The 27,161-nt window shown below is 43.0% G+C and overlaps 2 protein-coding genes across 2 annotated transcripts; both read right to left on the bottom strand.

Annotated features, from left to right (window-relative positions):
• Positions 1-349: 349 nt before the first annotated feature.
• hdhd3 (haloacid dehalogenase-like hydrolase domain containing 3) lies at positions 350-21,844 on the bottom strand. Its single transcript, XM_064968073.1, has 3 exons — positions 21,748-21,844; positions 1,894-2,231; positions 350-1,693 (listed from the first exon to the last, which is right to left on the bottom strand). The coding sequence occupies exons 2-3, from the start codon at positions 2,224-2,226 to the stop codon at positions 1,298-1,300; spliced, it is 729 nt and encodes a 242-aa protein (XP_064824145.1). The 5' UTR covers positions 2,227-2,231; positions 21,748-21,844; the 3' UTR covers positions 350-1,297.
• Positions 21,845-22,947: 1,103 nt separating this feature from the next.
• On the bottom strand, positions 22,948-26,677 carry trub2 (TruB pseudouridine (psi) synthase family member 2). Its single transcript, XM_064968072.1, has 8 exons — positions 26,406-26,677; positions 25,515-25,652; positions 25,278-25,352; positions 25,061-25,122; positions 24,839-24,920; positions 24,658-24,730; positions 24,262-24,398; positions 22,948-23,561 (listed from the first exon to the last, which is right to left on the bottom strand). The coding sequence occupies exons 1-8, from the start codon at positions 26,521-26,523 to the stop codon at positions 23,218-23,220; spliced, it is 1,029 nt and encodes a 342-aa protein (XP_064824144.1). The 5' UTR covers positions 26,524-26,677; the 3' UTR covers positions 22,948-23,217.
• Positions 26,678-27,161: the final 484 nt, after the last annotated feature.

The following is a 27,161-nucleotide window of genomic DNA, read 5'->3' as shown; positions in this document are numbered from 1 at the left end:
AAACAAAACTGACTGGGTCGTAGCTGGCTTCTCCACTGACTGTTTACACATTCTCCAAAACATGGATAATTGTTCAGTTCTGTGATTGTAGAAGAAGTTCCTTTATTCTACTGTGAAACTCTCTATACTGCATGGCCAGGAGGAGTCTTTTCCAGGAATTTACGACCTGAGATAACAGAACCTGGGTGTAGGAGAGGGAGGGGTTTGCCACGCTCTATACCCAGAAAGGGCCACGTCATGACAGTTGTATAGCATATGTCAAACTCATTCCATGGAGGGCTGAATGTCTGCAGATTCTCTCCACCCTTGTACTTGATCGATGAATTAAGGTCACTAATAATTAAGGAACTCCTCTTTCCTGGTTGTCTAGGTCTTTAATTGAAAATAAACTAAAAACCTTGTTTTGTAGGATTTTGTCACCCCAATCATAATCATATTACAGCTTCTTAATTGAACCCATTATATTTGAGTTCGTTGTCATTCAATCCAGTACAATACATTCATTGTTGTATCATTGATTAGACACCCTTTTCAACAAAATTCACTTGAGTTATTTGATTCTTATTCATGCCACATCTTTGAATTAGACATTACAATACTAGAACAAGATTAGAGGGTTTCCCCCCTTGCAAATAAAAGGGAAAAATGTGGTACAGTATCAAAGATATGAGCATTTCTTTCATTTAGTATACAGTAGAATAGTCAGCTATGCATACAAATATCCATATACCCTTTACCCTCTGTTGGGATAGGGGGGGGGGGATTTCAACACCATTATCCCAGGAACCCTAGACCCACTCCAATTTGCATACCGCCCCAACAGATCCACAGATGACACACTCTTTTGCACTCCACACTGCCCTTTCCCACCTGGACAAAAGGAACCCCCCACATGAGAATGCTATTCACTGACTACAGCTCAGTGTTCAACACCATAGTGCCCTCAAAGCTCATCAATAAGCTAAGGACCCTGGGACGAAACACCTCCCTCTGCAACTGGATGCTGGACTTCCTGATGGGCGGCAGGGTAGCCTAGTGGTTAGAGCGTTGGACTAGTAACCGAAAGGTTGCAAGTTCGAATCCCCGAGCTGACAAGGTACAAATCTGTCATTCTGCCCCTGAACAGGCAGTTAACCCACTGTTCCTAGGCCGTCATTGAAAATAAGAATTTGTTCTTGACTGACTTGCCTGGCTTTTATATATAGTTTTTATACTTTAATGTCAAGTGCAGTGAAATGTTGGCACAGTGCGGTTTGTTTGAGTCCTGGCTTGAGTTTAGTTGTGTAATAGATAACATTTAGTCCATATGTTGCTGGAGACGTGCAGGTAGCTCCTCCAGGGTCTTTAGTCGATGCTGTGGGGGAACATCAGGGTATTTATTCCTGCCCTGTCTGTCCAGCAAGTACCCATGGAGGCCCAGTGACCGAGAGGTCACATAGTCATAGACATAATGGTCCCCAATGTGAGCTACACTCGCGGCTGTTACGCCACATTTCTCTAGTGCCTGGTGGAAGATGGCTGGGTTAGGCTTGGCTATACCAGCCTCCTCTGAGGTGAGCAGGAAGCTGAAGTGAGACAGCAGGCCACAGCCTCGTAGAATCCCCTCCAGGCGATTGTCAAAGTTGGACACCACACCCTGCTTCAGTCCCAGGGAGGATATGCTCTCCAGGGTCTTCGCCGAGTCTGGAAATACCTTAGGACGGAAAATACAGGCTATTAATTTCAGAATGTGGCACAATTGTTCCAATTGATATTGAGGATGGTTTACAATTTAACTATGTTAATGAATGCATGATCATTTTGCGCAATCATAATATCACATTTTTGGAGATGTTACATGAATTATACAACATACTGTCATGCTGAGTGAAGCAAGTTTTATAATCCCCTCACCTCCCAGTTATTAGGGCTGCAGAAGCCATGATACAAGTTGTGGGCCAGTGTGTCCAGTAGGGCTGCGTCCTGTACTCTACACTGGGCGAAGGTGTCCCGAACCACTCCCATCCACCAGGCCTTCCCCCCCAGGCCCTGGGCCGTACCGTAGTTGGGGTAGAGTTTGGAGTACTGGTGGAAGGACTGGCGGAAGGCAGCCTCCACCTCTGTAGGGTTAAGACTGAAACCTGCTGTTCGCTTGACCTCCTGGCAGTACTGCTCCCCGACAGACCTGCGCACCTTCAGCAAGGTGTCTTTCACATCCCACAGCACCCAGCGCAGTGGCACATGCATCACACCTGCCACAGAAATACACACATCCACACGCATCTCATGTTGTAGATGTAGCTGAGATGGAGGAAATCAGAAAAAGTATGAAAAATGGCTCAGCTACTTTCACTGCATTGACAAAAAGAAAATTAACAAAATAGCTAAGGCTGCAAAATAAAACACAAAAAAGCTCTGGAAGGCACTGAAAGATTAGTGGAATCTGTGTGGGTAGCTGGACGGGTAGAATGACTGACAGTGAGGGTGAACAGGTGGTCACGGGTCGAGTGACAGAGGAATGGATGAGAATGAGGAAGGAATTCTTTTAACCATAAAGTGGTATATTTACTGAGAACATCCGGGTTGGAGCGAGCGGTCAGATCTACACTTCGGTCCGCAGGTAGTATAACTTTTCATTACATTTCATTATAGTACAACGGTTTGATTTGTCTAATCTTAGCAATTTCTTCTTAGCTAGCTACATAGCCGTCTTTGTATCAAAGATAATTGCGTAATTATCGTATTTCGTCGTCCTAACGTAGTCTACACTGCTATCTGCCCAGCAGCTAGCTAACGTCCACCGTCTACCGATTACCAGCACTGTAGAAACTATTACACTCAACTGAACGACTTGATTAGTGTAGTGTTAGCTAGCTACATAGTTGTCTTTGCTGTCTTCGTATCCAAGATAATTGTGTAGTTTAGAGTGTGTAGACTTAGAGTGATTATCTTAATTTACCGAGGTTAGCTAGCCAGCTATCTGTCGTCCTTAACGTAGGAGATACTGCTAGCTAGCTAGCCAACAGCTAGCCAACGTCTACCGAATAGAACTTCAACAACCCGGTCAACATTCCGCTTTGCTCCACAGGTAGTATCACATTTTCATTTCACTTCATTACAGTACAACGGTTTGATTTGTTTGATCGTAGCTAGCTAGCTACATAGCCGTCTTTGTCTCAAAGACAATTGTGTAGTCTAGAGCAATTTTCTAGGTTAGCTAGCCAGCTATTGTCGTTCTTTTAACGTAACGTAACGTAATCAACACTGCTAGCTAGCCAGCTAGCCCCCGAATAGCAGCACTGTAGAAACTATTACACTCGACGGAACGACTTGATTAGTGTAGTGTCAACAACGCAGCCACTGCCAGCTAGCCTACAAAGTCAACAACGCAGCCACTGCCAGCTAGCCTACTCCAGCAGTACTGTATCATTTCAATCATTTTAGTCAATAAGAGTCTTGCTACGTAAGCTTAACTTTCTGAACATTTGAGACGTGTAGTCCACTTGTCATTCCAATCTCCTTTGCATTAGCGTAGCCTCTTCTGTAGCCTGTCAACTATGTGTCTATCTATCCCTGTTCTCTCCTCTCTGCACAGACCATACAAATGCTCCACACTGCGTGGCCGCGGCCACCCTAATCTGGTGGTCCCAGCGCGCACGACCCACGTGGAGTTCCAGGTCTCCGGTAGCCTCTGGAACTGCCGATCTGCGGTCAACAAGGCAGAGTTCATCTCAGCCTATGCCTCCCTCCAGTCCCTCGACTTCTTGGCACTGACGGAAACATGGATCACCACAGATAACACTGCTACTCCTACTGCTCTCTCTTCGTCCGCCCACGTGTTCTCGCACACCCCGAGAGCTTCTGGTCAGCGGGGTGGTGGCACCGGGATCCTCATCTCTCCCAAGTGGTCATTCTCTCTTTCTCCCCTTACCCATCTGTCTATCGCCTCCTTTGAATTCCATGCTGTCACAGTTACCAGCCCTTTCAAGCTTAACATCCTTATCATTTATCGCCCTCCAGGTTCCCTCGGAGAGTTCATCAATGAGCTTGATGCCTTGATAAGCTCCTTTCCTGAGGACGGCTCACCTCTCACAGTCCTGGGCGACTTTAACCTCCCCACGTCTACCTTTGACTCATTCCTCTCTGCCTCCTTCTTTCCACTCCTCTCCTCTTTTGACCTCACCCTCTCACCTTCCCCCTACTCACAAGGCAGGCAATACGCTCGACCTCATCTTTACTAGATGCTGTTCTTCCACTAACCTCATTGCAACTCCCCTCCAAGTCTCCGACCACTACCTTGTATCCTTTTCCCTCTCGCTCTCATCCAACACTTCCCACACTGCCCCTACTCGGATGGTATCGCGCCGTCCCAACCTTCGCTCTCTCTCCCCCGCTACTCTCTCCTCTTCCATCCTATCATCTCTTCCCTCTGCTCAAACCTTCTCCAACCTATCTCCTGATTCTGCCTCCTCAACCCTCCTCTCTTCCCTTTCTGCATCCTTTGACTCTCTATGTCCCCTATCCTCCAGGCCGGCTCGGTCCTCCCCTCCCGCTCCGTGGCTCGACGACTCATTGCGAGCTCACAGAACATGGCTCCGGGCAGCCGAGCGGAAATGGAGGAAAACTCGCCTCCCTGTGGACCTGGCATCCTTTCACTCCCTCCTCTCTACATTCTCCTCCTCTGCCTCTGCTGCTAAAGCCACTTTCTACCACTCTAAATTCCAAGCATCTGCCTCTAACCCTAGGAAGCTCTTTGCCACCTTCTCCTCCCTCCTGAATCCTCCTCCCCCCCCCCCCTCCTCCCTCTCTGCAGATGACTTCGTCAACCATTTTGAAAAGAAGGTCGACGACATCCGATCCTCGTTTGCTAAGTCAAACGACACCGCTGGTTCTGCTCACACTGCCCTACCCTGTGCTCTGACCTCTTTCTCCCCTCTCTCTCCAGATGAAATCTCGCTTCTTGTGACGGCCGGCCGCCCAACAACCTGCCCGCTTGACCCTATCCCCTCCTCTCTTCTCCAGACCATTTCCAGAGTCCTTCTCCCTTACCTCACCTCGCTCATCAACTCATCCCTGACCGCTGGCTACGTCCCTTCCGTCTTCAAGAGAGCGAGAGTTGCACCCCTTCTGAAAAAACCTACACTCGATCCCTCCGATGTCAACAACTACAGACCAGTATCCCTTCTTTCTTTTCTCTCCAAAACTCTTGAACGTGCCGTCCTTGGCCAGCTCTCCCGCTATCTCTCTCAGAATGACCTTCTTGATCCAAATCAGTCAGGTTTCAAGACTAGTCATTCAACTGAGACTGCTCTTCTCTGTATCACGGAGGCGCTCCGCACTGCTAAAGCTAACTCTCTCTCCTCTGCTCTCATCCTTCTAGACCTATCGGCTGCCTTCGATACTGTGAACCATCAGATCCTCCTCTCCACCCTCTCCGAGTTGGGCATCTCCGGCGCGGCCCACCACGTCCTACCTGACAGGTCGCTCCTACCAGGTGGCGTGGCGAGAATCTGTCTCCTCACCACGCGCTCTCACCACTGGTGTCCCCCAGGGCTCTGTTCTAGGCCCTCTCCTATTCTCGCTATACACCAAGTCACTTGGCTCTGTCATAACCTCACATGGTCTCTCCACATGGTCTCTCCTATCATTGCTATGCAGACGACACACAATTAATCTTCTCCTTTCCCCCTTCTGATGACCAGGTGGCGAATCGCATCTCTGCATGTCTGGCAGACATATCAGTGTGGATGACGGATCACCACCTCAAGCTGAACCTCGGCAAGACGGAGCTGCTCTTCCTCCCGGGGAAGGACTGCCCGTTCCATGATCTCGCCATCACGGTTGACAACTCCATTGTGTCCTCCTCCCAGAGCGCTAAGAACCTTGGCGTGATCCTGGACAACACCCTGTCGTTCTCAACTAACATCAAGGCGGTGGCCCGATCCTGTAGGTTCATGCTCTACAACATCCGCAGAGTACGACCCTGCCTCACACAGGAAGGGGCGCAGGTCCTAATCCAGGCACTTGTCATCTCCCGTCTGGATTACTGCAACTCGCTGTTGGCTGGGCTCCCTGCCTGTGCCATTAAACCCCTACAACTCATCCAGAACGCCGCAGCCTGTCTGGTGTTCAACCTTCCCAAGTTCTCTCACGTCACCCCGCTCCTCCGCTCTCTCCACTGGCTTCCAGTTGAAGCTCGCATCCGCTACAAGACCATGGTGCTTGCCTACGGAGCTGTGAGGGGAACGGCACCGCAGTACCTCCAGGCTCTGATCAGGCCCTACACCCAAACAAGGGCTCTGCGTTCATCCACCTCTGGCCTGCTCGCCTCCCTACCACTGAGGAAGTACAGTTCCCGCTCAGCCCAGTCAAAACTGTTCGCTGCTCTGGCCCCCCAATGGTGGAACAAACTCCCTCACGACGCCAGGACAGCGGAGTCAATCACCACCTTCCGGAGACACCTGAAACCCCACCTCTTTAAGGAATACCTAGGATAGGATAAAGTAATCCTTCTCACCCCCCCTTAAATGATTTAGATGCACCATTGTAAAGTGGCTGTTCCACTGGATGTCATAAGGTGAATTCACCAATTTGTAAATCGCTCTGGATAAGAGCGTCTGCCAAATGACTTAAATGTAATGTAAATGTAGTCTGTGCTGCATAACAAAGGAAACAATATAACATGTATCCAATCAAATTCATAATCAAAGATCAAATTATAACAATCATTATTAACATAATTTAGGGTATTCAACAGTCCAGTTCATTAAGAAGTCAATAGTAATCATCTGTGAGTTATTTAGGCTCATAACTATTTATCATAAATCATGAAAGAATACAAACAGTGAATGGTTATTCAATCTATAATCCCCATTAGTTTGATATCAAATTCGATCAGTTCAGCAAACAATGATGTTTCTCATTTCACCCTTTCATGTGTACATGTAATTAATTTCATTACCTGTTAACAATATCGATTGCATAATTGGCCTATGAGGATCCGTAGAGCCGTGATCATTGACAATTCACATTACACAATATGTTTGAAGCGTGCGCTCCGCGGTAATAACTAACAATAACTGAGGGCCCACTCAAAGACTACTTTGTAGCTAGTTAACATTTTAAATGGAGAGTTTTTGGGAAAGCCTTTCCATCTACCAGAAGACGGTTAGGCCTACCATTAGCATCGCTATATTTTCCCTTCCTTACGTTTTACTTCATGACATTATGAGGCATGTTTTGCCTTGCTTCATAGTAGCCTATAGCCAAAATCCCACCATAGAAACATGGAGAGAATTATTTTATAAAGACCTCAATGTTCACCTGTTCTTTTGGTTTACTTTAAACTTTATTACATTGTCTAGCAGCCAAAGGTATGATCCTAGTCATATTAGCAACCCATGATAGTTGTAAATTGTTGCATCTTCAGAGCTCCCTTCTTTCTGAAATGTTTAATGGATATGTCTATATACACGGGGTACCAGTACCGAGTCGATGTGCAGAGGTAGTTAGCGACACCGTGTGCTATGGGGGGTGATCAGGGACATAAGCCTAGGCAACCGTACAACCCGACATGATACCAACGCCTTACAAACGTCTGTGTGACTCCTGCGTTACGGGTCTGACTGACATGACACCAACGCCTTACTAACGTGTGCGTGATGCCTGCATTGCGTATTAACCTCTCTATGGTATGTGGGACGCTAGCGTCCCACCTGTCCAACATCCAGTGAGATTGCAGAGCGCCAAATTCAAATACAGAAATACTCACTCATTATAAAAATTCAGAAAAGATACAACTATTTTACATTGGTTTAAAGATTAACTTCTTGTGAATCCAACCACTGTGTCAGATTTCAAAAATGCATACCTTACAATTATTTGAGAACATAGCTCTGCAGACAAATCATTACAAACAGTAACCAGCCAAGTAGAAGATTTACACAAGTCAAAAATAGAGAGAGAATTAATCACTTACCTTTGATGATCTTCATATGTTTGCACTCAGAAGACATTAATGTATTCTTATATCCAAAAATATCAGTTTTGTTCGCTTGTTTTCTTTAGTAATCCACAGGCTCAAACGCAGTCACAACAGGCAGACAAAAAAATCCAAATTGTATCCGTAAAGTTCATAGAAACATGTCAAACGATGTTTAGATTCAATCATCAGGTTGTTTTTAGCCTAAATAATCTACAATATTTCAACCGGACAATAACGTCGTCAATATAAAGGTAAACAAGAAAGGCACTCTGGTCGCGCGCATGAAAAAGCTCTGACACGGCAGGGTCCACTCATTCAAACTGCTCTTACTCCCTAATTTTTCAGAATATAGGCCTGAAACAATTTCTAAAGACGTAACATCTAGTGGATGGCATAGTCCTAATTCAATGGATACTGTAATGGCATTGAATAGAAAACTACAACAACAACAATCCTACTTCCTGAATGGATTTTTCTCAGGTTTTTGCCTGCCAAATCAGTTATGTTATACTCACAGACATTATTTTAACAGTTTTGGAAACTTTAGAGTTTTCTATCCAAATCTACTAATTATATGCATATTTTATCTTCTGGGCCTGAGTAGAAGGCAGTTTAATTTGGGCATGCTTTTCATCCAAAATTCCAAATGCTGTCCCCTACCCTAGAGAAGTTAATGAAAGTCATAATGTGCATAGTTTATATTTATTTATTAAATCTCAACCATAACTGTTAGAAATGTACAATTTCTCCCGTGCAAGCAGACATTCCAACGTAGCCACATTGAACTATAGTGTAGCCTACGTGTATAGTTCCTGTTATCGCTAATGGCCTAGAAAAGATGATGCCCAATCTATAGATAATCTGTCTTTCCCTCAACACCTCATAGCATGGTATGTTATCTTATCTAGCTGTATACAGATCTAAATGTTGTTAGCCAATCACAGACGGTGTTGTTACCAGTTCCACAGACAACCAATAACAGTTGTGTCCACAGCTTTCAGAGGAGTTCATAGGTGCAATTAGGGATCCTTGGGATGTCCCTTCAGTCGAATAGAGCAGTTCATAGACTTTCCCAGAGGGTCTGTGCTAATCTGACTCCTTGGGATGTCCATCTCTCTATCAAGTACAGAAGGAGCCCCTGAACAAAGCAGTTAACCCACTGTTCCTAGGCTATCATTGAAAATAAGAATTTGTTCTTAACCGACTTGCCTAGTTAAAACAGGTACAAAATAAAACAAAATAAAAAAGTCTCATAATGTAAATTGGTAAAGTTTAGTGTTAGTTAAAGGTAAGGACGTCCCAAGGAATCCGGATTGCAGTGACTGGTCATAAAGTGAGAGACTGGCACGGTATTTGAGAGCTCAGCGGCGACACATTCATTCATTCTTGTTTTTTTTTTTTTACAAGCGACAGAAGCGATTTGAGTGTCTGTCCCATGTAGTTTCATTAGAAACTATGAAAATAATTACCAAGATGTACTTGATCCAATTGAGGAGTAAGTAGGCTATATCGTTGTTGTGATATCGTTAGGAAATATTTAGGCCTACTGTGTTAAGGCAAATGTGGTTTATTTGAAAATATTTTTTTGTTGATAACGTATTGTCGAAAGCACGTAGGCAATATTATTTACTATGTCGATAGCAGAGTAGGAGAGTGTACAATAACGTAATTTGATGTGCTAGTATTATTTATTTCATGGATTAATTAAATTGTAAATTAAATAACTACTTTTCACTAAAGGGAAACGAGGTACAACATGCAACTTCGATTGAAGACCTAAAATCACACAACAGTATCCTAATATAGTGTGGATACAGTAGTAGCCTATTCTACAATCTAACTGTATGTGCTAGTATTATTTATCTAATTTATCAATTAAATGTGGATGGGTACGCTATTTCATTCCATGATTATGTTATTGTAGATACAAGAGTAATCTATATCTACAACAATAATGTAATTGAATGTGATATAGTATAATTTATTTCATTGATGAATACAATTGTAAATGGGGATGGGTAGGCTACTTTATTCAGTGAATACATTGCTATCTCTGGGAGTATGTTAATGACAGCTTTTCAGCTGTTGAACTATGGCAATGTCTAACTAATTTTCTAAATCGCTTTCTTTTAGTCAAGATGTGATGAGCAACCAATCAGCTTCACTGCAGGTGCTCAACCCACCACCCTCACTGTTCTCCCTCCACAAGTAACCACATCCTCTTCTCCTGTTCAACTACTTTGCCACCACACAAAAAATGACTGTACATATACCCGTGCCCATCTCAGTGTAACATGATCCATCCAAGGCTTCAGCTGGATGCCTAAAATGTGAGAAATGTAAGCAAGGTGCTATAGTGTGTGTGTGTGTGTGTGTGGATGGAGTTCCAAGTGAAGACATGAGAAGTTGGCAAAGGAGGTAGTGAGAGCAGACAGTATGAAAATTAAGATCCCATGGGATCTAAAATGAGTGTTTGGGTGCCTTGTCTGCTTTTTGTCCGTTTGAGGATACTACAGTCACCCCTGGTGGAGGTTCTTGGAACACTGCGATTTAAGTCTGAGCACAGGTTGACGAAAACCTTCAAAAGGTGGTGGTGCTATGTTGCATATTATCTTGAATACCAGGCAGATGTTTGAGTACAGAATCAAATGGTGTAAACTTAACAGGCTAAACTTGTTGAGTACGCTCTTTGAGAAACGGGTTCCAACAGGGTTCTTTGGTTGTCTACAAAGGAGAGAACTTTTTGGTTCCAGGTAGAACCCTCTGTGGAATGGAACCAAAAAGGGTTCTACCTAGACACAGAAGGGGTTCTACCTGGAATCAAAAAGGGTTCTCCTATGGGGACAGCGGAATGATCCTGTTAGTTAGCACCTTTTTAACCGAGTGTAGGCCTGTACTGCAGTTGTGGATATCTGTGAAAAATACAATTAATTGGTGCTGGTGAGTTAAGATAATCAGAAATACTATGAAACATCCCCACTTTTTGCACACATTTGCAAGCAGGCAAAGTAAACGGTGTGTGATCACAACATCGGCAAGACCAACAAAAAAAGACTTGCTTGGGACACCCGAGTGGCGCAGCGGTCTAAGGCACTGCATCTCAGTGTTAGAGGCATAACTACAGACCCTGGTTTGTTTCCAGGCTGTATCACACCCGGCCGCGATTGAGAGTTCCATAGGGCAGCGCACAATTGGCCCAGCGTCGTCCGGGTTTAGCTGGGGTAGGTCGTCATTGTAAATAAGAATTTGTTCTTAACTGACGAGTTAAATAAAGGTTCAATAAAAAAACAAAAAAACATGCAAACAAAAGAAGACGTCTAACTTGCACCGTTATGCAATTATTATGAGACTAGAGACACTGCTGCTACTGCATTGCCCCCCCCACCCTCTCCATTTGTTTTGTACAATGCTGTTACTCGTTGTTTATTAAACTCTTCTTGAACTGCACTGTTGGTTAACGGCTTGTAAGTAAGCATTTCACGGTAAGGTCTACACTTGTATGTGGCGCATGTGAAAAAGTTAGATTTGATTTGAAATAGCTAATCCTGGCTACCAATGTTCTAGAATTAATTTGAGGCAAGCAGATCAGATGTCAAGGTGGTACTCAAGCATATGCCATGTGTATACAGTGGGGCAAAAAAAGTATTTAGTCAGCCACCAATTGTGCAAGTTCTCCCACTTAAAAATATGAGAGAGGCCTGTAATTTTCATTATAGGTACACTTCAACTATGACAGACAAAATGAGAAGAAAAATCCAGAAAATCACATTGTAGGATTAATGAATTTGCAAATTATGATGGAAAATAAGTATTTGGTCAATAACAAAAGTTTTTCAATACTTTGTTATATACCCTTTGTTGGCAATGACAGAGGTCAAACGTTTTCTGTAAGTCTTCACAAGGTTTTCACACAATGTTGCTGGTATTTTGGCCCATTCCTCCATGCAGATCTCCTCTAGAGCAGTGATGTTTTGGGGCTGTTGCTGGGCCAAAATCCCTCCAACGATTTTCTATGGGGTTGAGATCTGGAGATTGGCTAGGCCACTCCAGGACCTTAATGCTTCTTACGAAGCCACTCCTTCGTTGCCCGGGCGGTGTGTTTGGGATCATTGTCATGCTGAAAGACCCAGCCACGTTTCATCTTCAATGCCCTTGCTGATGGAAGGAGGTTTTCACTCAAAATCTCACGATACATGGCCCCATTCATTCTTTCCTTTAAACGGATCAGTCGTCCTGGTCCCTTTGCAGAAAAACAGCCCCAAAGCATGATGTTTCCACCCCCATGCTTCACATTAGGTATGGTGTTCTTTGGATGCAACTCAGCATTCTTTGTCCTCCAAACACGACGGGTTGAGTTTTTACCAAAAAGTTATATTTTGGTTTCATCTGACCATATGACATTCTCCCAATCTCCTTCTGGATCATCCAAATGCTCTCTAGCAAACTTCAGACGGGCCTGGACATGTACTGGCTTAAGCAGGGGGACATGTCTGGCACTGCAGGATTTGAGTCCCTGGCGGCGTAGTGTGTTACTGATGGTAGGCTTTGTTACTTTAGTCCCAGCTCTCTGCAGGTCATACACTAGGTCTCCTCATGTGGTTCTGGGATTTTTGTTCACAGTTCTTGTGATCATTTTGACCCCACGGAGTGAGATCTTGCGTGGAGCCCCAGATCGAGGGAGATTATCAGTGGTCATGTCTTGTATGTCTTCCATTTCCTAATAATTGCTCCCACAGTTGATTTCTTCAAACCAAGCTGCTTACCTATTGCAGAGTCAGTCTTCCCAGACTGGTGCAAGTCTACAATTTTGTTTCTGGTGTCCTTTGACAGCTCTTTGGTCTTGGCCATAGTGGAGTTTGGAGTGTGACTGTTTGAGGTTGTGGACAGGTGTCTTTTATACTGATAACAAGTTCAAACAGGTGCCATTAATACAGGTAACGAGTGGAGGACAGAGGAACCTCTTAAAGAAGAATTTACAGGTCTGCGAGAGCCAGAAATCTTGCTTGTTTGTAGGTGACCAAATACTTATTTTCCACCATAATTTGCAAATAAATTCATTAAAAATCCTACAATGTGATTTTCTGGATCTTCCCCCCTCATTTTGTCCGTCAGAGTTGAAGTGTACCTATGATGAAAATTACAGGTCTCATCCTTTTAAGTGGGAGAACTTGCACAATTGGTGGCTGACTAAATATGTTTTGCCCCACTGTATGTGACACACATACAGTTAAAGTCGGAAGTTTACATACATACACTTAGGTTGGAGTCATTAAAACTTGTTTCTCAACCACTCCACAAATGTCTTGTTAACAAACTATAGTTTTGGCAAGTCATTTAGGACATCTACTTTGTGCATGACAAGTCATTTTTCCAACAATTGTTTACAGACAGATTATTTCACTGTATCAAACTTCCAGTGGATCAGAAGTTTACATACACTAAATTGACTGTGCCTTTAAACATGTCATGGCTTTAGAAGCTTCTGAAAAGGCTAATTGACATCATTTGAGTCAATTGGAGGTATACCTGTGGATGTATTTCAAGGCCCACCTTCAAACTCAGTGCCTCTTTGCTTGACATTACAGGAAAATCAAAGGAAATCAGCAAAGACCTCAGAAAAAAATTGTCAAGGATGAAACAAGTCTGGTTCCTCCTTGGGAGTAATTTCCAAACGCCTGAAGGTACCCCGTTCATCTGTACAACCAATACTATGCAAGTATAAACACCATGGGACCACGCAGCCGTCATACCGCTCAGGAAGAAGACATGTTCTTTCTCCTAGAGATGAACATACTTTGGTGCGGAAAGTGCAAATCAATACCAGAACAACAGCAAAGGACCCTGTGAAGATGCTGGAGGAAACAGGTACAAAAGTATCTATATCCACAGTAAAACAAGCCCTATATCGACATAACCTGAAAGGCCGCTCAGCAAGGAAGAAGACACTGCCCCAAAACCCACATAAAAAAGCCTGACCACACGGGGACAAAGATAGTACTTTTTGGAGAAATATCCTCTGGTCTGAAGAACCAAAAAAATAAACTGTTTGGTCATAATGACCATCATTATGTTTGGAGGAAAAAGGTGGACACCATCCCAACTGTGAAGCACGGGGGTGGCAGCATCATGTTGTGGGGGTGCTATGATGCAGGACGGACTGGTGCACTTCACAAAATAGATGGCATCATGAGACAGGAAAATGTGGATATATTAAAGCAACATCTCAAGACATCAGTCAGGAAGTTAAAGCTTGGTCGCAAATGGGTCTTCCAAATGGACAATCACCCAAGCATACTTCCAAAGTTGTGGTAAAATAGCTTAAGGACAACAAAGTCAAGGTATTAGAGTGGCCATCACAAATGACCTTAATCCTATAGAAAATGTGTGGTCAGAACTGAAAAAGTGTGTATGAGCAAGAAGGCCTACAAACCTGACTCAGTTACACCAGCTCTGTCAGGAGGAATGGGCCAAAATTCACCCAACTTATTGTGGGAAGCTTGTGGAAGGCTACCCGAAACGTTTGACCATAGTTAAACAATTTAAAGGCAATGCTACCAAATACTAATTGAGTGTATGTAAACTTCTGACCCACTGGGAATGTGATGAAAGAAATAAAATCTGAAATAAATCATTATTACTACTAAACTCAGCAAAAAAAGAAACATCCATTTTTCAGGACCCTGTCTTTCAAAGATAATTAGTAAAAATCCAAATAACTTCACAGATATTCACTGTAAAGGGTTTAAACACTGTTATCCCAATCTTGTTCAATGAACCATAAACAATTAATGAACATGCCACTGTGGAACGGTTGTGAAAACACTAACAGCTAACAGATGGTAGGCAATTAAGGTCACAGTTGTGAAAATGTATGACACTAAAGAGACATTTCTACTGACTCTCAAAAACACCAAAATAAAGATGCCCAGGGTCCCTGCTAATTTGCATGAACGTTCCTCAGGCATACTGCAAGGAGGCATGAGTACTGCAGATGTGGATAGGGCAATAAACTGCAATGTCCGTACTGTGAGACCCCTAAGACAGCGCTACAGGGTGACAGGAAAGACATAAAGGAAGACATCCTCCTCCTTCATGTGGTACCCTTCTTGCAGGCTCATCCTGACATGAACCTCCAGCATGACAATGCCACCAGCCATACTGCTCATTCTGTGCGTGATTTCCTGCAAGACAGGAATTTAAGTGTTCTGCCATGGCCAGCGAAAAGCCCGGATCTCAATCCCATTGAGCACGTCTGGGACCTGTTGGATCCGAGGGTGAGGGCTAGGGTAATTCCCCCTAGAAATGTCTGGGAACTTGCAGGTGCCTTGGTGGAAGAGTGGGGTAACATCTCACAGCAAGAACTGGCAAATCTGGTGCAGTCCATGAGGAGGAGATGCACTGCAGTACTTAATGCAGCTGGTGGCCACACCAGATACTGACTGTTACTTTTGATTTTGACCCCTCCTTTGTTCAGGGACACATTATTCCATGTCTGTGGAACTTTTTCAGTTTATGTCTCAGTTATTTAATCTTGTTATGTTCATACAAATATTTACACATGTTAAGTTTTCTGAAAATAAACACAGTTGACAGTGAGAGGACCTTTCTTTTTTGCTGTGTTTATTATTCTGACATTTCACATTCTTAAAATAAGTGGCAATCCTAACTGACCTAAGACTGGGGATTAAATGTCAGGAATTGTGAAACTGAGTAAATGTATTTGGCTAAGGTAAACTTCCAACTTCAACTGCATGTGTGGTCATTTTTTTTAGATTTAATTTTCCTCCCAGGCATTTTCATTTAATGTATGTATATAATTACTGCTGCTAGGGGAGCTGTGACATCAATGAAGGGAGTTAGATATTTAACATTTCTTATTTAATAGATATTTAGCATTTCTACATGATGGAGAATGACTAGTTCTGAAAATGAACGTTTCTCTATCTCAACACTAACTATTAATTCAGGTATGTAATGTGCAAAAATGCAATTTGACTCAAAATATTGAGATAACATGGTTAATTACATAGTCCATGAGTTTGGTGATGTTTGAAGGCAGTTTTAACTGAGTGAAATACTGGTTGGTATTATTCACATTGTACGTAAGTTAATGGAATTAGGCTAGGTTGCTAATGGTTTACATTTATTTTTATTTCACCTTTATTTAGCCAGGTAGGCAAGTTGAGAACAAGTTCTCATTTACAACTGCGACCTGGCCAAGAATAAAGCAAAGCAGTTCGACACATATAACAACACAGAGTTACACATGGAGTAAACAAAACATACAGTCAATAATACAGTTGAATAAAATGTATATACAGTGTGTGCAAATGCGATAAGAAACGGGAATTAAGGCACTAAATAGGCCATGGTGGCGAAGTAATTACAATATACCAATTAGACACGAGTGATTGATGTGCAGAAGATGAATGTGCAAGTAGAGATACAGGGGTGCAAAGGAGCACAATAAATAAATACAGTATGGGGATGAGGTAGTTGTATGGGCTATTTACAGGTGCAGTGATCTGTGAGTTGCTCAGACAGCTGGTGCTTAAAGCTAGTGAGAGAGGTAAGAGTCAGTGATTTTTGCAATTCATTCCAGTCATTGGCAGCAGAGAACTGGAAGGAGAGGCGGCCAAAGTAGGAATTGGCTTTTGGGGTGACTAGAGAGATATACCTGCTGGAGCGCGTGCTAAGGGTGGGTGCTGCTATGGTGACCAGTGAGCTGAGATAAGACTGGGCTTTACCTAGCAGAGACTTGTAGATGTCCTGAAGCCAGTGGGTTTGGCATCGAGTATGAAGCGAGGGCCAGCCAACGAGAGCGTACAGGTTGTAGTGGTGGGTAGGATATGGGGCTTTGGTGACAAAACAGATGGCACTGTGATAGACTGCATCCAATTTGTTGAGTAGAGTGTTGGGGGCTATTTTGTAAATGACATCACCCAAGTTGAGGATCGGTAGGATGGTATGTTTGGCAGCATGAGTGAAGGATGCTTTGTTGCAAAATAGGAAGCCGATTCTAGATTTAATTTTGGATTGGAGTTTCTTTATGTGAGTCTGGAAGGAGAGTTTACAGTCTAACCAGACACCCAGGTATTTGTAGTTGTCCACATATTCTAAGTCAGAACCGTCCAGAGAAGTGATGCTGGGAAGGCAGGCAGCGATCGGTTGAAGAGCATGCATTTAGTTTTACTTGCATTTAAGAGCAGTTGGAGCCCACGGTAGGAGAGTTGTATGGCATTGAAGCTTGTATGGAGGTTAGTTAACACAGTGTCCAAAGAAGGGCCAGAAGTATACAGAATGGTGTCGTCTGCGTAGAGGTGGATCAGAGAATCACCAGCAGCAAGAGCGACATCATTGATGTTTACAGATAAGAGAGTCGGCCCGAGAATTTAACCTTGTGGCACCCTCATAGAGACTGCCAGAGGTCCGGACAACAGGCCCTCTGATTTGACACACTGAATTCTGTCAGAGAAGTAGTTGGTGAACCAGGCGAGGAGGTCATTTGAGAAACCAAGGCTGTTTTGTCGCCCGATAAGAATGTGGCGATTTGACAGAGTCGAAAGCCTTGGCCAGGTCGATGAAGGCGGCTGCACAGTAATGTCTCTTATTATGTCGTTTAGGACCTTGAGCGTGGCTGAGGTGCACCCATGACCAGCTCTGAAACCAGATTGCACAGTGGGATTCGAAATGGTTGGTAATCTGTTTGTTAACTTGGTTTAGAAGAAATTAGAAAGTGTAGTGGAAATGTCCTGTATTATCAAATCACAAGAGGGCAAAACCCACACACAAGTCAGAGTTATCATAAAGAGAGGGTCCAGATTGTCTAGCCCGGCTGATTTGTAGGGGTCCAGATTTTGCAGCTCTTTCAGAACATCAGCTATCTGGATTTGGGCGAAGGAGAAATGGTGGGGGCTTGGGCGGGTTTGCTGTGGAGGGTGCCGGGCAGTTGACCGGGGTAGGGATAGCCAGGTGGAAATCATGGCCAGCTGTAGAAAAATGCTTATTGAAATGCTCTATTATAGTGGATTTATCGGTAGTGGCAGTGTTTCCTAGCCTAAGTGCAGTGGGCAGCTGGGAGTAGGTGCTCTTATTCTCCATGGACTTTACAGTGTCCAATAACTTTTTTGAGTTTGTACTACAGGATGCAAATTTCTGTTTGAAAAAGCTAGCCTTAGCTTTCATAACTGCCTGTGTATATTGGTTCCTAACTTCCCTGAAAAGTTACATATCACAGGGGCTATTCGATACTAATGCAGACCGCCACATGATGTTTTTGTGCTGGTCAAGGGCAGACAGGTCTGGAGTGAACCAAGGGCTATATCTATTCCTGGTTCAATTTTTTTTAATGGAGTATGCTTATTTAAGATGGTGAGGAAGGCACTTTTAAAGAATAACCAGGCATCCTCTACAGACGGGATGAGGTCAATGTCATTCCAGGATACCCCGGCCAGGTCGATTAGAAAGGCCTGTTCGCTGAAGTGTTTTAGGGAGCGTTTGACAGCGATGAAGGGTGGTCGTTTGACCGCAGACCCATTACGTATATGCAGGCAATGAGGCAGTGATCGCTGAGATCTTGGTTGAAAACAGCAGAGGTGTATTTGCAGGGAGAGTAAGTTAGGATGATATCTATGAGGGTGCCCGTGTTTACGGATTTGGGGTTGTACCTGGTAGGTTCATTGATAATTTGTGTGAGATTGAGGGCATCAAGCTTAGATTGTAGGATGGCCGGGGTGTTAAGCATGTCCCAGTTTAGGTCACCGAGCAGCACAAGCTCAGAAGATAGATGGGGGCAATCAATTCACATACGGTGTCCAGGGCACAGCTGGGGGCAGAGGGTGGTCTATAGAAAGCGGCAATGGTGAGAGACTTGTTTCTGGAAAGGTGAAGTTTTAGAAGTAGAAGCTCAAATTGTTTTGGTACAGACCTGGATAGTAAGACAGAACTCTGCAGGCTACCGCCCCCTTTGGCAGTTCCATCTTGGCGGAAAATGTTATAGTTAGGGATGGAAATGTCAGGGTTTTTGGTGGCTTTCCTAAGCCAGGATTCAGACACGGCTAAGACATACAGGTTGGCAGAATGTGCTAAAGCCGTGAATAAAGCAAACTTAGGGGTAGGCTTCTAATGTTAACATGCATGAAACCAAGGCTTTTACGGTTACAGAAGTCAACCCATGAGAGCACCTGGGGAGTAGGAGTGGAGCTAGGCATTGCAGGTCCTGGATTAACCTCTACATCACCAGAGGAACAGAGGGGAAGTAGGATAAGGGTATGGCTAAAGGCTATAAGAACTGGCCGTCTTGCACGTTCGGAACAGAGAGTAAAAGGAGCAGGTTTCAGGGCACGATACCATAGATTCAAGGCATAATGTACAGACAAAATAACGAGAAGGGATTAACATGGCGCCCAAACATTCTGTACTTTTTTTTCAACGTTTTAGATCCAATTTGTTTTATTTTCTATGAATAAAGGCTCAGTTCACTTTAGGTAATACATGTAATTGTCTTTGCACACAACTCAGCAGTGTCCAGGCCTCCAGAGCATTCACTCTATTGCCTGCCATATGGAGGGGAGCCACAGCAGTTAACTGATGTAAACAATGCAATTGTATATAACATTATTGCATATACTGTAGTATAATCTTTTTTAAATTTACTTAGTGTTTTTCTTTTGCTGTTTTTGTATAAGGTACTTTGAGGTCCCTGATATTCCACCTGATGTAGTAAAAGTCGAAGCAGATCAGAATGCCTTTGAAGACCACCTTTAGGTGACTGTGTCTGTTAATCCGGTAAAGTGGTAAATCTGGGAAGTGGGGGGGAAACTAGGTCAAATCATGACGTCAGTGATTTTCAGGTCAGAGTAAGATGCAGAGATTCTGAGTTAGATGACTGTTCAAAACAAAAATTCCAGTCTGAGCTCGTTTTTTTCCCAGAGTTCCCAGTTGTCTTGAAGGCACTGTATTCGGAAGTCAGAGATTGATTTGCCAGACTTGTGAGTTGTTTTGAATATGCCACTAGACACCTAGGCTACCTCCAACAAAGAAAAGGAAAGGGGGATACCTAGTCAGTTGTATAACTGAATGCATTCAACTGAAATGCGTCTTTCGCGTTTAACCCAACCCAACCTCTCTGAATCAGAGAGGTGCGGGGGGGCTGCCTTAATCAAAATCCATGTATTCGCAGCCTGGTGGAACAGTGCTTTGCTTGGACAAAACAACAAAAAAGTGAATATTTTAAGCTTTGGGATTCAATCTAGCAACCTTTCGGTTAGTGGCTCAGCGCTTTGACCACTAGGCTACCAAGAAACCCTTGTTTCTATTGATGCGAGAAATAGGCATATCTACACAGTAATGGTGGCTACGATATCAACTAGCCTAATAATTTTTGCATTGGGGTGATAGGCCTATTTTAGCTAAATCAACAAATGAAATTGATAAACTAAACAGACACTTAAACTAATACGTAACACATGTAGACGTTTAAGGCGTTTATGGTAAAATCATTCCGAATAAACTTACACGTGACGTGTTACACGATGTGAACACCACGAACACTATGTCTACATGACATGTACGTGTCAGCAGTTTGATGCCTTAGAAACAAACTTGTCTCCATTGACAGTCCATGTTAATTCATGGCGTTATTTTATGGCGCAAGGAAGATGTTAGGTGACTTGGTGAGAGGTATCAGTAGCTTCACGAGGCTTAATTGTGGCATGAATCTCCCCCCATAGTGTGCTGGCTAGCGAGCACAAAGTGTCACTCCCACCTCTCGCCTGCTGTGTCCCGGAGTCCTCCGTAGAACTAGCTAGATAAACTGGCAGTGTCCTTCGCTCCCGAATTCTGAACACCAGCCCTCGGCATCGTTAACAGAACTGCAGGAAAACAGTGCCCGTTGTCGCCCTGCCCCTTCTTCTGTGGGTTTAATCGGCGGCTGGCATCCAACGTTATTGTTCAATAACGCCACCTACTGTACTGGATCACTTCTGCCTTGCCTAACCTAAAAATGTACTTGTAGAAGTATAAAGAGGGGTTCCTGCAGATACAGGAATGCAGGCCGAAATTGCACCACTCTCTTTCTCTAAGGCCTAGACACATCACTACTATGGGCGCAAGACGAGCAAATAATCAGAGGCGCAAACAGTAGTTTTCCCACGAGAAAATGCTGGTAATGTTAGCTAGCTAGTGTTGTAGTAGTGTGACAATGGCAACAGCGGCTGTAGAAACTGTTATTTACTTCAAGGTGGATGTTGTTGTTAATTTGTTAGCACCACCCTTTTAACTTTCAAACTTTGTTTACAAATGATAATCTGGTGAATGGCACTTTTTTGCAGCTCACTTGATGTTTGCGATCTCTGAAAATAATGACTGAAACATTGTTGCATTTAAACTTCAGATCACTGGTTAGTGTGATGAAGGTCATAAAATAACTTTTGTTAATTTCATTTGGGAAATTAAATGGTTGTGCTTTTGTATTATTATGATTTTCTGTCTCCGAGGCTCGGCCAGGCCTGTTTTCATTCCTCCTTCAGTAGAACTAGAATGGTCCGAATACAGAAGCTATAATAAATTATACTATGTTATTTTCTTGATTTGAGTTTGACAACGTATTGGAAGATTTTTGGTCCCTCTGAAGACTAGGGCCATAGTTACGGTTCGCCACTGATTTATAGGCAGGGATAAAGTGACTAAGCAACAGGATAAACAGCAGCAGCATATATGACAACATAGGAGTTAAATGATATGTATGTCAATTAAGATAACCGAAGGGTGTGTGTGTATCGTACCTGATCACTCTCGACGCTACAATCACCGACAGAAGAAGGGTTAGTTACCAGTATATTTGCTACAATGCAACGAGGTATACCCTTACTGGCAGTCGGTCCTAGGGTGCAGCACTTCAAATATCACCACGGAATCTCTTGCACAAAAGAAAGGGTTCCATTTGAGTCCTGCACTCAAACATGTAGCCTACCATGTATTGTTTGTTGTTTTAATCCTTTGCATAAATGTATTATAATACTGAGGTTGGACAAAAAGTTACAGAACGTTCAAAATAGAGTAAATACATTCTAAATTGTGACAAATAACTGCTTTTCCTGACATGTAATGTTGGAATAACCCAATATGTACTTACTCTTAATAAGGAGCCTGTCTTGAGGTTCAAGGACCTTGTATGTTATTTTAGAGGTAGACTGGCTCTGGCAGCAAAATATTCTATTTAAACGTGAATCGATTCTCAATTGGAATACGGTTCTAGAAACAGAAGCCCGTTACGTCCGTTCATATAACATCCAAATAATTTATCGCAAAATATACACTGTACACGGTTTACCGGCTTCATCACAGTTGCAGCCGACAGTATTTTTTTTAGTGACAACACGTTTCTGGTGGCATTTTTCCATTACATACACAGGCGTTCAGAGCAGGATAGATTGCTAATTAGCAGAGGTGGTCCGTCTGTCTTCCAAAAAACACGCGCTGTAACATAGCGATATGGCCGCGTGGGAACACTAACCCTAAAAAAGGTGTATCAATTTAACCGTTTAAAAAAACATTTTTTTTAAACGTATTGCTTAGTGAATATGAAAAATAAGGTCCCTATGTTTCCAAAATTGTACTGCAAGCAACGCGTGTTAATGTTCAAAACAAGCGTCAGGGATCTTAACAAAACCCTTATACAGAAGACGCCTTCGCCCAATGACTTGTGTAATGCAATTGAACTGAGGGTCATGATCAAGGGCTAATGTTGGGATGGCTTACTAGTGTTTCTTAAAACTAAGAATATTTATTAGCTTATTTCCCCCTACAGATTGAGATGATCACATAATTTGGTATATTCTAATTTAAAAGGACAGACATTAAGTAATGTAATGGAACTGAGGGTCATGATCAAGGGCTAATGTTGGGATGGCTCAAGCTACTTACTAGTGTTTCTTAAAACTAAGAATATTTATTAGCTTATTTCCCCCTACAGATTGAGATGATCACATAATTTGGTACATTTTAATTTAAAAGAACAGACATTAACTAATACAAACTGGTCATACATTTTTACATTGGCCTAAAGAAAGCAGACATTGCACATGAAAAATAAAATCATTGGTTTTCCAACAGCCACATCCTCATTGGCCTAGGCTCCAGGCTTCACACTCGTCGGTGAGGTGAAAGCCTGTGGCAGAGACTACATCTTCATTGACTAAAACCAGTATGTTTTGAGGCTGATGTAGCTTTCAAGGATATCTATTCCAAGGACATCAAGAGCCAAATGCTTTTGAGGTCAATACAGAGTGTAACCGGTGGGAATCACCAGTGACTGCTGCTTCTTCTGCCATCTCCTGTCTCTGACTGGCTGTTCCTGTATCCTTCCCTGGCTGTGTGTGCTTGGCTTTGCTAGCCTTTCTGGAGGAGCGGTACTGTCTGATGGCCTGTATGACATCTGGGGAAGTCCAGTGTTGATGGGTCAAGGCGTGTTGTATGGTGAAGGGCCCGTCTCGAGTGCGGCGCACTCCCTTACATACGGCCGTGCTGCGGAGCTCCAAGCCCACTTCATGCAGGATTCTGCACAGGTACCGCTGGGTTTCATTCAAACACTGCACCTCTGCGAGAGGGAGAAAACTGGTTAATGAAATATACAAAACTGAATTAGCAAGTTTCAAGTTGTATTAGTCTTATATACGGGACACGCATGGTATACATTGTCCAACAAAATGCTTACTTGCAGGTTCCTTTTTGACATTGCATTAACAATATGAAATAGTAAAAAAATAAGAACATAAAGTATGAACATAAAGTAAATGGCAGTAGAATAGAATTAACATTTGAGAAATATGTATAATACAGATAGGCACAATTTTTAGTACCATATTTACACATGTATTGGGAAAAGTGTCAAGTGTATAAATTGAATTAAGCACTGGGCAGTTCCACGGTAACATAACTATGTCAAACAAAAACCAATGACTGCAAAGTTAAACAAACCATACAACTACGCACAATAACTACATTTAACTATTTATACTGTAGTTCTTGTGCATAGAGTTGTATGGTTTGGAATACATTTTAAAGTGAAAAATCAGTCTCAGTATCACTGTCATCATGGAATTTCCCCACTATTCAAGAATACTGGATACATATCTAATGCAACGGGGTGTCTGTTGCAGTTCATCAGTTAGAAAGAGCCATGTGCCATGTCGTCCTATTGCATGTGAGTGTGTCCCTGTGTCTTTGTGTGTGATCAAGTGTCTATCTAGCAGGGTGTTGTACAGTACAGGTGAAACTGGAGGTGGCAATACATTTACCCAAGGTAAAATGGGGTGGTTGGAAGTGTAATAAACGCAGGCCTGTCATAATAGGGGGAGACTTCCCGTCGGGACGCAGTTCCCCCTTCACAGCCAGCTCATAGGCCCCCTGGGTGCTCATGTCCACCTTAGAGTACCTGCCAGAACAAACAGTTATCCTACACTGCTCCACACACTAGGTATAGCAAAAATAACAAATAAGCTTTGACTGGCACAGACAACAACTGACTGGCACTTATATCACAGCATTAGTTTGGTAAGTAATGGGGTTGAATTGGTACAGGTCTGTGGGAATGCTCTAATTACAATATACCTTGGTTCAGTGAGTAGATAAAGTAAGGTGAACAGAGTGGGATAAGAGGTGGACCACAGAACTAGAATGAATGGTGGACGTACGTGAGCAGGGCCTTCTGATTGGATCCTTGCATCATGGCCAGGACTCTCTCCAGCTTGTCCCGTGTAATGTGATCTGGAAGGCATGTCAAGGGTTGCTACACAGTCAAGATAATGTTTTTATAGATTCTGTATTTATTTCAATAAGGTGAAAGGCAAAAAAATTAAGTGCTGCTGTACCTACCATATGTGGTCCTCTCTATGAGGCGGCCTGTGTGAGAGAAATTATCTGTGGCCATCCCCAATTCACCTTCCAATGTATAATCCTGAATAAATTATCGAAAGTTGAACAAGAAATGCATCATGGCAATCTCGGCATTCTATCAAAACGATGCCATATGGATTTTCCACCTCCAATAAACTGTATGCTCTTTTACTTGTAACATAAATAGAGATGAACGCTTACTCTAGTGACATGAGATCTGTAGAGATCAGTCAGAGCCTTGTTTGACTGGCCAACACCTAGAACTGAGGAGAAACAGATGCCATGATGATGTACATGATCAAACATGAAAACTTATATTGTGCAGTAATGCAGGCCCGATGTGGTTCAAATGAGCATATCCCTCAGCAATATATATATATATTTTTTGTAATTTGGAGGACATGACAGAAAGTCCCACCTAGAACTCCAGAGGAGAATACATCCAGGCGATGTCCCACTCCTACTCCTATGTGCTGGAACTCAGGTCCACTCACTGACAAGAAAACAGTAAGACCGTTATTGAATTCACACAAATCCAGCATCATTACAATATGGAGAGCCTCACTTTTAAAATACAAGTGAACGCACTTATAGGTTGTGTAAGGGACAGGTCATGAAAGACTTGAAAGTGATTGTACAGTGAACCTGAACATACCCAGAGGGTGATGAGCCAGAGCTGGGACAGAGGCTGCAGACAGGGTGAGTTCATTGGAACCCCCAGCCACAACACTGGTGGGCTCAGCCAGGAACTGAACCCGCTGACGAGGGGCTGGAGGAGGGGCAGCATTTATCCCTTTGGAAAGAGATTGCATCAACATCATCGGTCCCGTCTGACTCAGTAAAGCATGGTGGTTGAAATGCCAGGGTAGTGGGTTCGATTCCCAGGGGGACCAGGACAAATATGTTTTATGAAAATGTATGCTCTTACTACTAAGTCGCTCTGGATAAGAGCGTCTGCTAAATGACTAGAAATGTAAGATGTAAAATTATTCTCTAATTTCCTTCAACTGCACGGCTGTGAATGAACTGGACATGTGACAAGAAATCCCTTGCTGGCATTTCTTGTCGAGTGGTAAACCCATTAGGTAACAGCAGTAGCAACTCATAATGCGAGTGAAGCATTTCGCTACACTCGCATTAACATCTGCTAACCATGTGTATGTGACAAATAAAATTTGATTTGATAACGTTACTACTAAACATTACCGGCTCTCTAAAATGTCGGGTAAGCAATACTTTCCTGTGGATATTTTGTCTCAAATTACGAGCAGCTATAGTGCAAACCGCACAGACAACAGGTAGAGTAAGCTTAAATGTATTTTTTTTTCAACATTCAGGCCTGTAAGGTAACGTTACATTTACACGATTTTGCAGGCATTATTTCCAGGCTGAATATACCAATTCATTGTGTATTACAGCCAGATTAATCAAACTACAATTAAGCATGCAATTATCAAAATAACAACATGGGGGATTATGTTGCATTTGTAGTGCAAAAGTAAATGCTAGTGAAAAGTAAACGCTAGTGTCAGTAACGTTACAGTACCTTTGAGCAGGTTTGTCTCGATGGTATCCCGGACGAGTTTCCAGTGGACACCGGGGGGTTTGTAAATGGAAAACAATCCCTCTAGTTTATGAAACACGCGAACAGATGGCCTCGCCATGACGCTTGATCTCAACAAATATTGACCAGCATTTGTTACCCATAAACGGTGTTAAATAACGCTACACTTCGTCAAATTTCACATAAACGCAGTTCCAACCCAGCAATGTTTCACATCTCGACAATGTCAACATGTGGAACTAATGCGCACGCGTAGATGTGACTTAGATATTCCAGAACACTGCCACCTAACGAGCTGGAGTAGTTACTTCACTTGCCTTGGCCACGTTAACAAATGTTTCCTATGCCAATAAAGCCCTTGAATTGAATTTAAATTGTATTTATTTAACCTAAACCCAAATAAACAAATGTTAGAGTTAGAGTTATCAAAATAATAGAATAGAATAAAACTTTATTGTTCATTATGGAGATTAGGATTAAGAAGGTCACACATCAAATCACTTTTTATTGGTCACATACACATGGTTAGCAGATGTTATTGCGAGTGTAGCGAAATGCCTGTGCTATATACATCTAAATATATTGATGAGCAATGACCAAGCTGCATCGGAAAAATGCAATAGATGGTTTAAAATACAGTATATACTGTACATACAGTGGCGGTTCCAGCTTGTATGGCTCCCTTGGCGAACCCCCACTTTTGTGCCTAGCTCACAAAATAGAATCAGGGCACCCACT

The sequence above is a fragment of the Oncorhynchus masou genome, chromosome 6 (genome assembly GCF_036934945.1).
Source record: "Oncorhynchus masou masou isolate Uvic2021 chromosome 6, UVic_Omas_1.1, whole genome shotgun sequence".
Classification (NCBI taxonomy): Eukaryota; Metazoa; Chordata; class Actinopteri; order Salmoniformes; family Salmonidae; genus Oncorhynchus; species Oncorhynchus masou.
Note: the sequence above shows the minus strand (reverse complement) of the source record. Positions and strands in the feature narration are given on the sequence as shown.

Coding starts and splice junctions, on each gene's coding strand:
- hdhd3 (XM_064968073.1), bottom strand. CDS start 2,226: ATGCATGTGCCACTGCGCTGGGTGCTGTGGGATGTGAAAGACACCTTG. Junction 1,694..1,893: donor GCAGCCCTAATAACTGGGAG/GTGAGGGGATTA, acceptor TTCCGTCCTAAG/GTATTTCCAGACTCGGCGAA.
- trub2 (XM_064968072.1), bottom strand. CDS start 26,523: ATGGCGAGGCCATCTGTTCGCGTGTTTCATAAACTAGAGGGATTGTTT. Junction 25,653..26,405: donor CGAGACAAACCTGCTCAAAG/GTACTGTAACGT, acceptor CTCTTTCCAAAG/GGATAAATGCTGCCCCTCCT. Junction 24,399..24,657: donor AATCAGAAGGCCCTGCTCAC/GTACGTCCACCA, acceptor TTGTTCTGGCAG/GTACTCTAAGGTGGACATGA.